This window comes from Dioscorea cayenensis, chromosome 1 (genome assembly GCF_009730915.1).
Source record: "Dioscorea cayenensis subsp. rotundata cultivar TDr96_F1 chromosome 1, TDr96_F1_v2_PseudoChromosome.rev07_lg8_w22 25.fasta, whole genome shotgun sequence".
Taxonomy (NCBI): Eukaryota; Viridiplantae; Streptophyta; class Magnoliopsida; order Dioscoreales; family Dioscoreaceae; genus Dioscorea; species Dioscorea cayenensis.
The window spans coordinates 30,345,773-30,358,229 of NC_052471.1; the positions used below are offsets into that span (position 1 = coordinate 30,345,773).

Sequence of the window (12,457 nt, forward strand, 5' to 3'; positions counted from 1 at the left end):
AATATATTATTTATTTATTAATTTATTTTGTTTACTTTGACTCATATTGGAATATGTGATTTGTTTTTAATTTTAAAAAACTTTATTGTGTTTCCAGTCACGTTAATTTTATTCAAATTATAATACAATGAATTTTAAGTATATACACATCTTCCTCATCAATACAAAAATTTACAATATACATTAAAAAATAAGAGTATTAAAAAAAAATCAATCAATAATAATTAATATATGTGAATCCTTGATTGGCTAATTGTCCACTGAATTCGTTCCCCCTCTGCTCTTAATCCACGGATGCCCTGTTTTCAATAATTATAAAGTTAATTAAAAAACTAATTTAAAATTAATTAATTAATGAAATAAATCAATAAATAAAATAATAAAAGATGATAAGAGAAAAAGCTTACTGAGGACTTGCTCTGCCGAGAACCTTCTAGAAACGTCCTTGCAAATCATCCTCCTGAGAAGATCCTTGGCCGCCGGCGAGACCCTATGGAAAACCCTAGAAGGAAACCTCAAGTTCCCCCGCCGCACCGCCTCAAAGATCTCCGCCGCCGTCTCGCCGTGAAACGGCGGTGCGCCTCCCAACATTATATACAAAACCACGCCGGCGCTCCACACATCCACCTTCTCCCCATACTCCTCTCCCCTCACCACCTCCGGCGCCACATAGTACGGTGTACCAACAAGCCCCTTCATCACGCCGCCGCCGTCTTCTCCGATCCACCCCGCCGATCCGAAATCCAACAGCCGGATCCTCCCCTCGGCGTCGAACACCACATTCTCCGGCTTCACATCTCGATGCACCACTCCTCTCCGATGACACGCTGCGATCGCCTCCATTAGATCCCCAATCACCATCGCCGCCTCCGGCTCCGAGATCGGGGAACTCTCATCCTCGATTCGATCGAAGAGATCTGGACCGGTGCAGAGGTCGAGGACGAGATGGATCAAGCATCGTCCTCGTAATCGGCGTGGATCTGGACGGCGAGAGGGTTTCCGGCTGCGGCGAGGCGGTGGAGCTTGGCTTCTTTGGATGCTAGATCGAAATCGAGATGGGTCAGTGAGGAGTGTCTTATCGATGGATTTCACGGCGAATGTTTCGCCGGAGATCCGGGAAGAGCATCGGAAGACGGCTCCGAACCTCCCCCGGCCGACGAGGGCGGCGATCTCGTAGTCCTGGTTCAACTGAGCGCTCATAGACTTCGATTCGTTTGATGGTTTTTTAAGCAATGCGTTATGCGTTGGTGAATGGTGGTGATATTTATAGTTAGAAATTTCAAAATAAAGAGCGAAACGGGAACAAATAGAAATTGACCACGTGGCCTAAAAACTCAGCCAGTCATCGTTGTCCTCTGTGGACCTTGACCTTAATGTACCACAATGACTTGGAATTTTCAAACTTATAAAGGGTACTTCTTCATTAAAATAAATTATACATCTAAAATGCATTCATTTGTATATAAAATAAATTTTTATATATGTAAATAAATAAAAAATAAAAATTTTTATTTTTAATAACAAACAACAAACTATCTAATGACACTAAACCCGTATAGTATTCATATTATTACCGAAGTGACAGATTTAAACATCAGCTCATGTAAAGTGAAAGTATAGATATATTGAAATATTAATTCTACATTTGTACATATCTTTAACGTGATTTATTTATATTTTATTTATTAAAATAACGTGGTGGCAAGTAATTTTGAGCAATATATATCATATAAATTAGCGGATGTGTTAATAATTTGAGTAAATATTAATGGATGTATCTCACTCTAATATATATATATATATATATTTCAATAATCTCTATCTTTTAATTATTCTGTTACTCAAGTTCAGCTATTTTAGGGGAAAAAATAAATTAATTAGTAGTGCAGATATTTGATAAGTATATATAAATATAGAATTTTTGTCATTTATTAGTAAATATATTTCGCTGCAAACAAATGAGAAAATTAATTTCAATGTACTTAATTAGTTTAATAATTAATTAAGGTTGTTGTTAACTGACGTCAAGGGTGATAAACATTAAAAACCTTTTAAAATTAATTTTGGAAATTATATATGTATGGAGTCTATTGACTCCCAATTGGTCAGAGTTTTGATCCAAATGTTCCATTCTACAAGATTGGAAACTGGTCAATTTTGTTGTAATTCGATTGATTGATTTATTTATTAATTACTAAATTGAATTTGATATTTAGTGAGTTGTATGTTATACCAAGAAAATATTCTACTTTTTTATAAATAAAATATATACGATTTTGATTTTTAATGAATGGCTCCAAGTAGAAAAGAAGACAAAATAAAACTTAAATCCAACATCTCAAATTTTCCAACCATAAAATTCTATTTGATGGCATTGAACATGTGTTATTTATTTATTTATTTATTTATTTATAGTAATTAAAAAATAAAAGAAAAACATATAAATGGTTCTTAAATTTTGGAAGGTCGATTGAGCAGAAGAGATTGATGAATTGATGGTTTAGTTGGATCTCGATCTTTATAGGAATTTTGACGCCCAAAAACAAAGATTAAATTTTAGTGAATGACACACGGTAGCACGTTCAATTCTCAGTTATGCACACATCTCTAATTGGATATGTAATTATTGCATTTGTTAAAAAACCATTCTTATTAATTTAATCTCAATATTTAGGAGAAGTCACAAATTGAATTATTGTATAGTGCAGTATTGTTCACTAATTCAGTGTTTAGTAGGTCCCTTATGAAAGAAGCCGTATTCTGCACCTTTTTAAGGCTATGATAAAGTGAATTTACTATCATGGGATTACGATCTATAATATATCATTTGGGGTATATGTGGTTGGTCATTGTTATTCTGCACATTAGCATGTCTCATATAGTAACTTTTTAAAGATCCTTAAGCCACCGAAACTAATTGGTGCACTTTCGGACACGTTTGTTCCTTTGACAACATTTGTTGTTTTGTATACTAATTATATATTCTATCCTATTTATATTGGGAAGGTTTGGAGGTAAGAGAATTCTAATGTCTTTGTTAGTTCAGTATGTAGAAAAAGTTTTATCTTTGTGCTTATGATTAGATCAGAGTTTTTATAAAAACAAAATTAAACATTCTTTCAACTTCGTTTTTAGAGGATTTTTGTGGGATTTTGTGTTGATGAACCTATTCCTTCCTGTGATACATTTTTGGAATCATTATAAAATGTTTTAATTTAGATAAATTTCTGTTTTACCAATTGATTTTAAAAGTAATTTTTGGAACCCAAAAATCTTATTATATTAGGGTTGTGTATGGTTGGCCATATTGAAATCAAATTGTGGACCAGATAAAGCAACAGATTTTTCTGCACTGTATAATTCAATTAGAATTCTAAATTTTAAATATTAATTTTGATAGATATCAATTCTATTTACTTCTTCTGTTCAAATTGTCCGTCATGGTAAGTATGGAGAATAAATAAGTAAAGTATTCATTTGAGGTAACTCTTTTTAAAAATTTTGCCGTGATAAATTTTAAAAACATAATTCAATAGATTCGGTTCCGTAATAACTATTACAGAACCAAGACATGGTTCATTTTTAACCATGATTTATAAATTTTATTATTTATTTATTATATAATATAGACTTTAAGTTCAGAAAATAATAGTAATTAAATGAATTTAATTTCAACTAATTAGTAAAAAAAATTAATTTGAACAGAATCAAATAGAATAATTTTGTGAACTTGAAAATTGGAGAATTTTACAGTTGGTTTATTGACACAAGAGACTTCATCTCTTTTTATAATAATAGTAGTGGTAGTAGGAAAAAAATATATATCTCCATGAGTTTAGATTGGTTTTTAAAAAACTTTATTTGAATTTCCTATGAATATGTTGTGAGAACACTCTTGTTATTGACTTATATATTAATAATTTTTGTTTATTATTATCAGGTCCTCATATAAAAATTGTTCAAAAACTTAATTTATATAAAATGAGGGTATAAATAGGTTGAGATATTAACTCTCGATATATGCACTTTTCTGATGTGTTGTATTCAAAATATAATGATTACGGTATATATATATATATACAATTAAAAAATAGGTGAAGGAGTACATGACCGGATACATAAGTCAGAATAGAAAAATGGAGTCCGAGCAGGACCACAAGGAGTCTCAAGATGGAGCAATAAAGCATTTGTTTAATTTCATATTTTACCAAAGTATATGGAATCTTTCATTTTTCACTTTTAAATATGAGAGATAAATTGTAGAATTTAACCAGGCCTAATAAAAATGAACTAAATTGAGCTATAATAATGTTTTTCAGAACAAGTCAACCCCATCAACCAAAGTCATTATATATATAAAATCTCAAATATATGGAGAAAAAGTACAATGAGTGATAAGTGTCTCACTTTAAAATTTTTGTATAAAATAAAAATAAATAAATAGAGATGGATCGATTACGATAGAATTATCGATCTCCTAAAGATTTATTAACTTGACAAACTTCACTTGGGGTATTGAAAGTCCGTCACGTAAACATTTAGAAAATTTGTAAGAACTATACCAAGTTAATAAGTTTTTCATCTCGATATAACTATCGAGGGAAGGGATACAACTCTTTTTCATAGAGGGACTGATCACATCGGATCGATTTAACTAAAGCAAGTATCATAAACAAGACTTGAGCTTCATAAATAGTGCCTATATGATATTGCTATAATACACAAGTGCAGGGTTTTTAATTTTGTGCATGCCCATCCACTACCTAAGTAACAATCAATTGCCCAGTAACTTCATTCTTTGACATTAACTATTAACAAATAACAAACTTATAATTAATCTTTCTTGTTTTTTATTTAAACTTGTGAACAAAATGGTGATTCAAATTGGGCAAAATTCTCAAAAATTTACCGACATTTCAAGTGGAAAGTAACAAAAGTTTCCTTGAAGTACAAAAGTTGGACATTGTCGGCGCTTATTATAAGTTATATACTTATATTCACTGATTCTGTGAAGAAAAAAAGGCGCACAAAATAAAAACAATTAAAACAGTGCTCAAATCCAAATGCCGGAAAGTTTCAAGATTGTGTTTTCTTGACTTCTTGTCCTCTCATTTTCACTCTCTTCTTTATGTCTCTTTATTTACATACATTATATATTCATCATATGTTTTCTCATTCTAAAGATAATAATTAAAGCATGGTAACAGAAGACTTTTGGTTGAGTGATGATGATTCATTTCTTAATTCTCTTGCTATGAGTCATTTTATATTTTTTTTTTCTTTTTCTTAAATGAAATGTGAACTTATTTTGCCTACCATTTGGAAAATGCAAACAAATGCATCTAAATTTCTGTTTTGTGATGATTGATAAATTTAGTGGATGTGGAAATTTATTTATTTAAAGAAAGTGATTTGATTGATCATTTTATCATATGGTTAATGAAATGAAATATGTTTAATAATTCAGAAACATGAAACATAGATCATTGTTATTAGATAAAGATTGAAAAGAATAAAAATAATAAAATGAAGAATATTAACCAGAATTAGTTTTTAATATTAAATGTTTTTTAATTAGTTGTTGTATGTGTTTTTTAACATCTTTCGTGCAATAGACAAGGTTGCTGAACTATATAACTTTTTGTATATTTTTTAAAATTATTTATATTATTTTTTAAATTTTTTTTTATGATCCGGAGTATATGACTTTTGGAGCTTGCTGTAATAAATATTTGTGGTTTATTATTATTTTAATATATATATCATTTAAGGAAACTAATAAACAAATGAACTATGAAATGATTTTGTAATTGGTTCAAATGAGAGATTCCAAAGTAAGTTGAAAATTGAAACATTTTCAACTAAATTCTAATGGTTTGTTGACTTTAGAGAAAAGAAAAGCCCAAAGAGTGAAGTAAACAGAAGGGTTTAGGAAATTAGCTCCAAATAGCAAATGGTGGAACATTTCAAAGTAGAACATTATTATTATTATTATTATTATTATTATTATTATTATTATTTACATGGATGTTGATTGTATTCTATTTCCATGGCACCTTAAACCAGAAGAAAACAAAAAGATATAATTGAAAGAACTAAATAATATATTGACAAAAATCTTAATTTTATCAAAAAAAAAAATAATAACAAAAACCAGACCAAATTATATGGTCCCTTCATTTGGTTTTTAACAAAAAATAATTAATTATAAGAGAAATTTTGCGTGCATACTAAAATAAATAATTGCTGCTGTGTTTTTCTCCAAAAATATACTTCTTTGTATAAATCCAAATTATAATAATTTTTTGTAAAATCATACATTGACAATCAATCACAAAAACTAGCAAACGATGATAAATAAAAAGAAATAAAAAATATTTTTTAAAAAAAATTCAAAAATTTTCAAAAGAAAATTACCGGAGAAAATGATATTGCAATATATTAAAAATTAAATACAATTATGACTGTTTAATTTATAAAAATTATTTTATCATAATAAAATCTTAAAATATATTTAAATAATCTCTAATTCAATTACAAATCTAGTGTAGTTTTATACCATATTTTTAATTTAAAAAATCACATAAATTTTAACATGAAAATTTCGGATCAATTTTAAGAGAAGAAGAAATTGAATCACAAACTCTACAAACTCAAGCACGGCCTTTTATTAGTATAAGTAGTTTTCATAGTCTTTTTTTGACATGACAAAACTGTCCCTTTGATCAATCAAACTAAACCATGGTTAAGTTAAACAAGAAGTTCATAATTAAGTAATTAATCAAGCTTATAAAAAACAAGAGCATACTCATAACCCTTCCCTTGCTAAGGGCCACACATGGACTTCTTTCTTTTATATTTATGGCACGTTGCTTTTATCCTCTTCTTTAGTTCTTTTTCTTATATTTTATATCTCTATATAATAATAATAATAATATATATATATATATATATATGTGCACACACATACATACATACAGAAACAGAGACACAGAGAGAAAGAGAGAAGAAGAAGAAGATGGTGAGAGCTCCATGCTGTGAAAAAATGGGGTTGAAGAAGGGACCATGGACACCAGAAGAAGATCAAATATTAGTTTCTCATATTCAGAGATTTGGACATGAGAACTGGAGAGCTCTTCCCAAACAAGCAGGTTCTTTTCTCTCTCAACTTTGTTTTTCTTATTCCTTTTTAGTTCCCTTTTTGTTTCAGTTCATAACTTGTTTAACATCAATATATATATATATAGGACTCTTGAGATGTGGAAAGAGTTGCAGGCTGAGATGGACAAACTACTTAAGACCAGATATCAAAAGAGGAAATTTCAGCAGAGAAGAAGAGGACTACATAATTACTTTGCATCAACTTCTTGGCAACAGGTACTCAAAATTTTTAACTTTTTTTTTTTGGTTTATTTATGAGATTTTCTTACTGTTTTGATCTTGGTTTTTAGTGTTTGTTTAATGCCCCACTCTTTGTCCTAACTTAAGATTCTCATGACATTGAAATCAGAAGCATTGGACTCATTGTCCAATAATTATAAAACATATTCATGAACCTTGAGATCCAGATTGTACATATAATATGTTTGTATTTATATTATAAAGTTGTTTTTTTTTTAAAGTATAATCATCATCATTAATTATTAATTATTAATTATTAATTATTAATTATTAATTATTATTATATCTCTTTGTAGATGGTCTGCTATTGCAGCAAAATTACCAGGAAGAACAGATAATGAGATTAAGAATGTGTGGCACACTCATTTGAAGAAGAGAGTTAAACAAGGCGAAAAACCGATGAAATTGTTGCCGAATTCATCGATGAGTGATACCGATGGATCATCTTCTTCATGCACTGAATTTTCTGCTATTGTTAACAGAGATCCTGCAGAAAGTCTGGAGTTTGAAAAGAGTCTCAGGTCTGATGCATTGTCATTTGAAAGCAGAAATATTAGTCATGTTGATGCAGTGTCTAATGGTGATGAAATTAGTTTTTGGTTGAAAATTTTCATGGAATCTGGAAATATCCAGGAATTACCTGAAATATAATTACTGTTTCTGCAACTCTTTGTTCATTCTAATGTTCAATTTTGGCGGCTGAAAAAATTATAATCACTTTGTTTTCTTTATTATTGAAAGTTCCACAAAGTTAGAAATAAGTGATCAAGAAGACAATCAGCATCTCTTGTGAGTCATACAAAGACTCAAAAAAGAAGAAAAAAAAAAAGATTAGTGCTGATTGAAAATGAAGTTCTTGAAAGATAAGGTTGTACTGGAAATTCAAAAGAAGAGTTTTGTGAACTGTTCTAGTGATTATATGCTTATAATTGACAGCTAAACTGGTAAAAAAAAGCAAATTACTGAATTAAAAGTAATCAAGAGTTTTTACATGAGCAAAAACAGAATAGAAAAAAGACGAAAAGTATGACAACTTTCATATAGAAAGAAAGTTTGATTTATTGTAAAAATGCAGTTACATTTTCCTCAAGAAAGAAAAAACGGACTTAAGAGAGGCATGAATATGCAAGAGCCTTCTCTTCAGAAAGTTCCTCAGCAGTAGTATCCAATTTCTTTTTGGAAAATTCATCGATGCTAAGACCTGAAAAGTTACAGAAACAGAAAGCCGTGAGAGTTTTTGCTTTTGCCGTGCTCGGCCCCTACTGTGTTCATACATGCAGCAAGTCACTTCAGAGTTCAGACTATAATTAGTACTAGTTCATTTTCTAGGACCACTTCATTTGGTGAAAGTTTCAAACAGGTGTATCGAATATCAACAATCAGAGGCCCCGGTTTCGGAGAATATATCTCTCTCTTTCTGAACCATTCGATATAGTCCACGAAATGTCTGGTTCAGAAAGATATCGAAGAAAATTGGGTTTCTATTCTATCTTTTCGAACTCAACCAGCATCAGAATGATATCAAAGACATGTTGCAAGTCAAAGGAATAAACCATTTTCATAACACTTCTGAGTAACCAAATCACTTTTGAGAAATTTAAGGGGAAATAGTTATAAAACAAAGCATGTAGTTAAGTGTTAAACAGGTTTTGAAAAGTAACAGACCTGCTGACAAGGTTGCAACAATTGGCAACAAACTTGGTAAATTCAATGCATGACTAAGGTTAAGGTTTGACAACTTCATAGATAACTTAATAATAATGCCAAATATTCCAGTAGCGCGACGTGGCAATTACAGGAAAGAATGGAATTTGAATGAACAGATTGATCAAACATAAACCTCCCAAAATCCTTTCAGAACAGTGTTTACAAATTTAATCTATCTAAAGGTTTTAATGCTTTTCCGTCAAGGGACCAGGAGATGAATACATGTTTCTGACAGCAAGTGAATATACAGATAGTAAAGATGAGATATTATTCTCATAACGACCAAATATTTCTACCGCAAGAGAATAACTTATGAAGTATTTTTGACATACAAGAACTCAAACATACTAAACTTATATATATCTCACTCATACCTTGAACTATAGACCACTCGCCGTCACAACAAGTAACTGGAAAAGAATAGATAAGCCCAGCAGGCACATTATATGATCCATCGGAGTACACACCCATGGAGACAAAAGTACCCTGTGATGGAATCATGGAACCATAGATCAGAATGATGTAATTTTGGAGTCAAATAGAAGAGATAAATAATACATGAAACTCAAAAGGGAAGATGCTCGCCTCAGGAGTACCGAGAACCCAATCACGTATGTGATCGCAAGCAGCACTTGCAGCAGATAATGCGCTGGACAGCTTTCGGGCTTTAATAATTGCTGCACCACGTTGTTGGACAGTAGTAATGAATTCTTCATTCAGCCTAATCAATTACATGCAGAACATGGCAAATCAAATAAGAAAGATACAAAGACTTTGAAGAGATATCATAGCATCATCATCAGTAACAAAAAGCTTCATACCAATCATCATCAGCAACAAGTTGACGAACAGGCATGTCTCCACCAGGTGTTTTCACAGTTGCATGGTTAACATCAGGGTACTGAGTGGAAGAATGATTTCCCCATATGATCACATTCTTAACATCACAAACTTGAACATTCAAACGCTCAGATATTTGACCCAGAGCCCTGTTGTGATCTAGTCTTGTTAAGCAAGATATGTTTTTCTCAGGGATAGATGGTGCAAACTCCTTCAAGATCAGCGCATTAGTATTTGCTGGATTAGCCACAACAAGTACCTACACAATGAGAACAAATTCATTGAAAAACGTGATGGCTAACAATCTAACCGAATAAATAACATCAGCAATGTTACACACCTTGCAGTTTGCAGCAGCATGCTTCTCAAGGGCAGAGGCTTGAGCTTTGTAAATGGAGACATTCTTCGACATCACATCTTTCCTCTCCATCCCCTCCTTCCTTGAAACCCACCAACCATAACAGCTATATTGACTCCAGTGCAAGCCTCGACGACATCAGTAGTGGCAACAACTCCTGAATCAATAATAATGATAATAATAATAATCAGCAATACACATTGCAAAATCGAACATTTTACCACACTTTTCAAAGAAGAAAACCAGAAGACCTTTGAGAAGAGGGAATGCAGCATCAACCAACTCCATCTTAACTCCATTGAGAGACTCTGAAGCAGGGGGGATGTCAAGCATGTGGAGGATTACAGGCTGGTCAGCACCAAGCATTACTCCTCGAGCAATCATCGGCACAAGTGCATATCCAATTTGTCCTAGTAATCAAAACCTTGCACTATTAAAAACCTATAAAATGTACCATTTTTGGGCAAAGCATGAGACTTTCATGTTTCAGTGATGTAATTCATTCAGCAAGGAAACATTTCAGCACAAAAAATGGGAAATTCATCAAGTACATGATCTATATGGAAATTAGAAAAAGGAAAAAGGAATGAACTTTATCATTGATACTTCATCAAAAACCTAATCTTCATGGTGGAAAAAAACAAAAAAACTAAGCTACTGATTATCAAAAACAAACAAAGTTAGGCCGAAATGGACAGAAAACAGACATCGACGTCAACAGAACAAGAACAGAGAGCAAGAGAAGAAGACAAACCAGCGGCACCGGTGACAAGAACTCGAATGGGATCCTTGGCCATTGCTCTGTTGAAACAAGGAGGAGATCGGAATCGATGAAATCTCGAAGAGAAGGCGAAGACCTCGAAGATGGAAGAGCTTCTGCATTTCGAGAGGAGATTTAGTACAAGAACTCGATGAGTGTTAGCCGTAGATTTGTCTTGGGATCAGAATCAAAAATCTAATCTTGACGCATTAATATAAGCTTTTGAAAATATTAAAAATATTGATCCACGTCAGCGCGCATGCGGGCACGCATGTTTATGAGATCAAGGGACTATTTTATATTTTTTTGTGATTTAAACGTATTAATAATAAACTAAATTATTTAATAACGAAAAAAATTGAAAACAATCTGATCGCGTGGCCTAATGGATAAGGCGCTCTGCCTCCGGAGCAGGGAGATTGTGGGTTCGAGTCCCATCGTGATCGTTTTAATACTATTTTTTTTCCTTTTTATAAAAATACTTAATAATTCGCAAAAAAAAATATTACATATATATATATATATTTTAGTTTTTTTGAACAAAAACACAAGCTATTAAAAAACACAACATATCTATCATCATTGTCTCTTTCAATCCCATTAACTTTAATAAAAAAATAAAAAAATAGTAGAAGAAAAGTGAAACCAAAACATCCAACCTCTAATGACAAGATCCACATCATCCTCCACCCACACTTAAGTAACCCTTTTTTTCTTTACTTCTTAATGACTCATTAATCACCAATCAAAAAATATCATCCGTTAAAAATTATACTAATTTAGTCAAAAAGACAGAAATAATTTAATAATAATCTAATAATAGCCACAACAACCAAAAACAAAAGCCGAGCCATTTTCATCACCCGTTGAAGATTTCAACCCAATCAATCATTCAATCCAACGGCTCACATTCAATTCCAATTTACCGTTTTTAACAATGTAAAACTTCTTTCTTTAATATATTATATTAATCTCCATCCATGCATTCTCTTCTTCATCCCTTCACTTTTGGGATCCCTCTCCTTCCCTTACAATCCACATAACAATGCATTCATCTTCCTCAACATCATCATTATCATCATCATCATCATCATTTTCATCATCTTCTTCTTCTTTTTCTTCTTCTTCAGACAAAGGTGAAAAGAGTTTATAATAAAGAATAATGAAGCACAACTTATAAAGCCATCAGAGAAGAAAGCATTGGAAGAGCTACGCAAGAAACTAGAAGAAAAATCAAAAACCAAAACATTAAGAAGCTTAAAGCCAAGAGAAAAAAGAAGAAGATGAAGAAGAAGAAGTATCATTATGGGGGAGTACCATTGTTACCAAGCAAGCAAGATGAAGGAACAAACCCAGTGTTGATAAAGTTCTTAAAGAGCAAGAGAGTTCAA

The 12,457-nt window shown here is 31.6% G+C and overlaps 1 protein-coding gene, 1 non-coding gene and 2 pseudogenes across 2 annotated transcripts; 2 read left to right on the top strand and 2 right to left on the bottom strand.

The window, feature by feature from the left end:
• Window positions 1-98: 98 nt before the first annotated feature.
• Window positions 99-1,228, bottom strand: LOC120259348 (annotated as a pseudogene).
• Window positions 1,229-6,968: 5,740 nt separating this feature from the next.
• LOC120259380 (transcription factor MYB4-like) lies at window positions 6,969-8,085 on the top strand. Its single transcript, XM_039266973.1, has 3 exons — window positions 6,969-7,151; window positions 7,248-7,377; window positions 7,698-8,085. The coding sequence occupies exons 1-3, from the start codon at window positions 7,019-7,021 to the stop codon at window positions 8,050-8,052; spliced, it is 618 nt and encodes a 205-aa protein (XP_039122907.1). The 5' UTR covers window positions 6,969-7,018; the 3' UTR covers window positions 8,053-8,085.
• Window positions 8,086-8,347: 262 nt separating this feature from the next.
• Window positions 8,348-11,171, bottom strand: LOC120259338 (annotated as a pseudogene).
• Window positions 11,172-11,437: 266 nt separating this feature from the next.
• Window positions 11,438-11,512, top strand: TRNAR-CCG. Its single transcript has one exon. It is a non-coding gene; the product is annotated as a tRNA-Arg (tRNA).
• Window positions 11,513-12,457: the final 945 nt, after the last annotated feature.

Bases quoted from the DNA above. Each gene is read 5' to 3' on its own strand.
- LOC120259380 (XM_039266973.1), top strand. From the start codon at position 7,019: ATGGTGAGAGCTCCATGCTGTGAAAAAATGGGGTTGAAGAAGGGACCA. The intron at 7,152-7,247 runs GTTCTTTTCTCT...ATATATATATAG, and splicing joins AGCTCTTCCCAAACAAGCAG to GACTCTTGAGATGTGGAAAG. The intron at 7,378-7,697 runs GTACTCAAAATT...ATCTCTTTGTAG, and splicing joins CATCAACTTCTTGGCAACAG to ATGGTCTGCTATTGCAGCAA.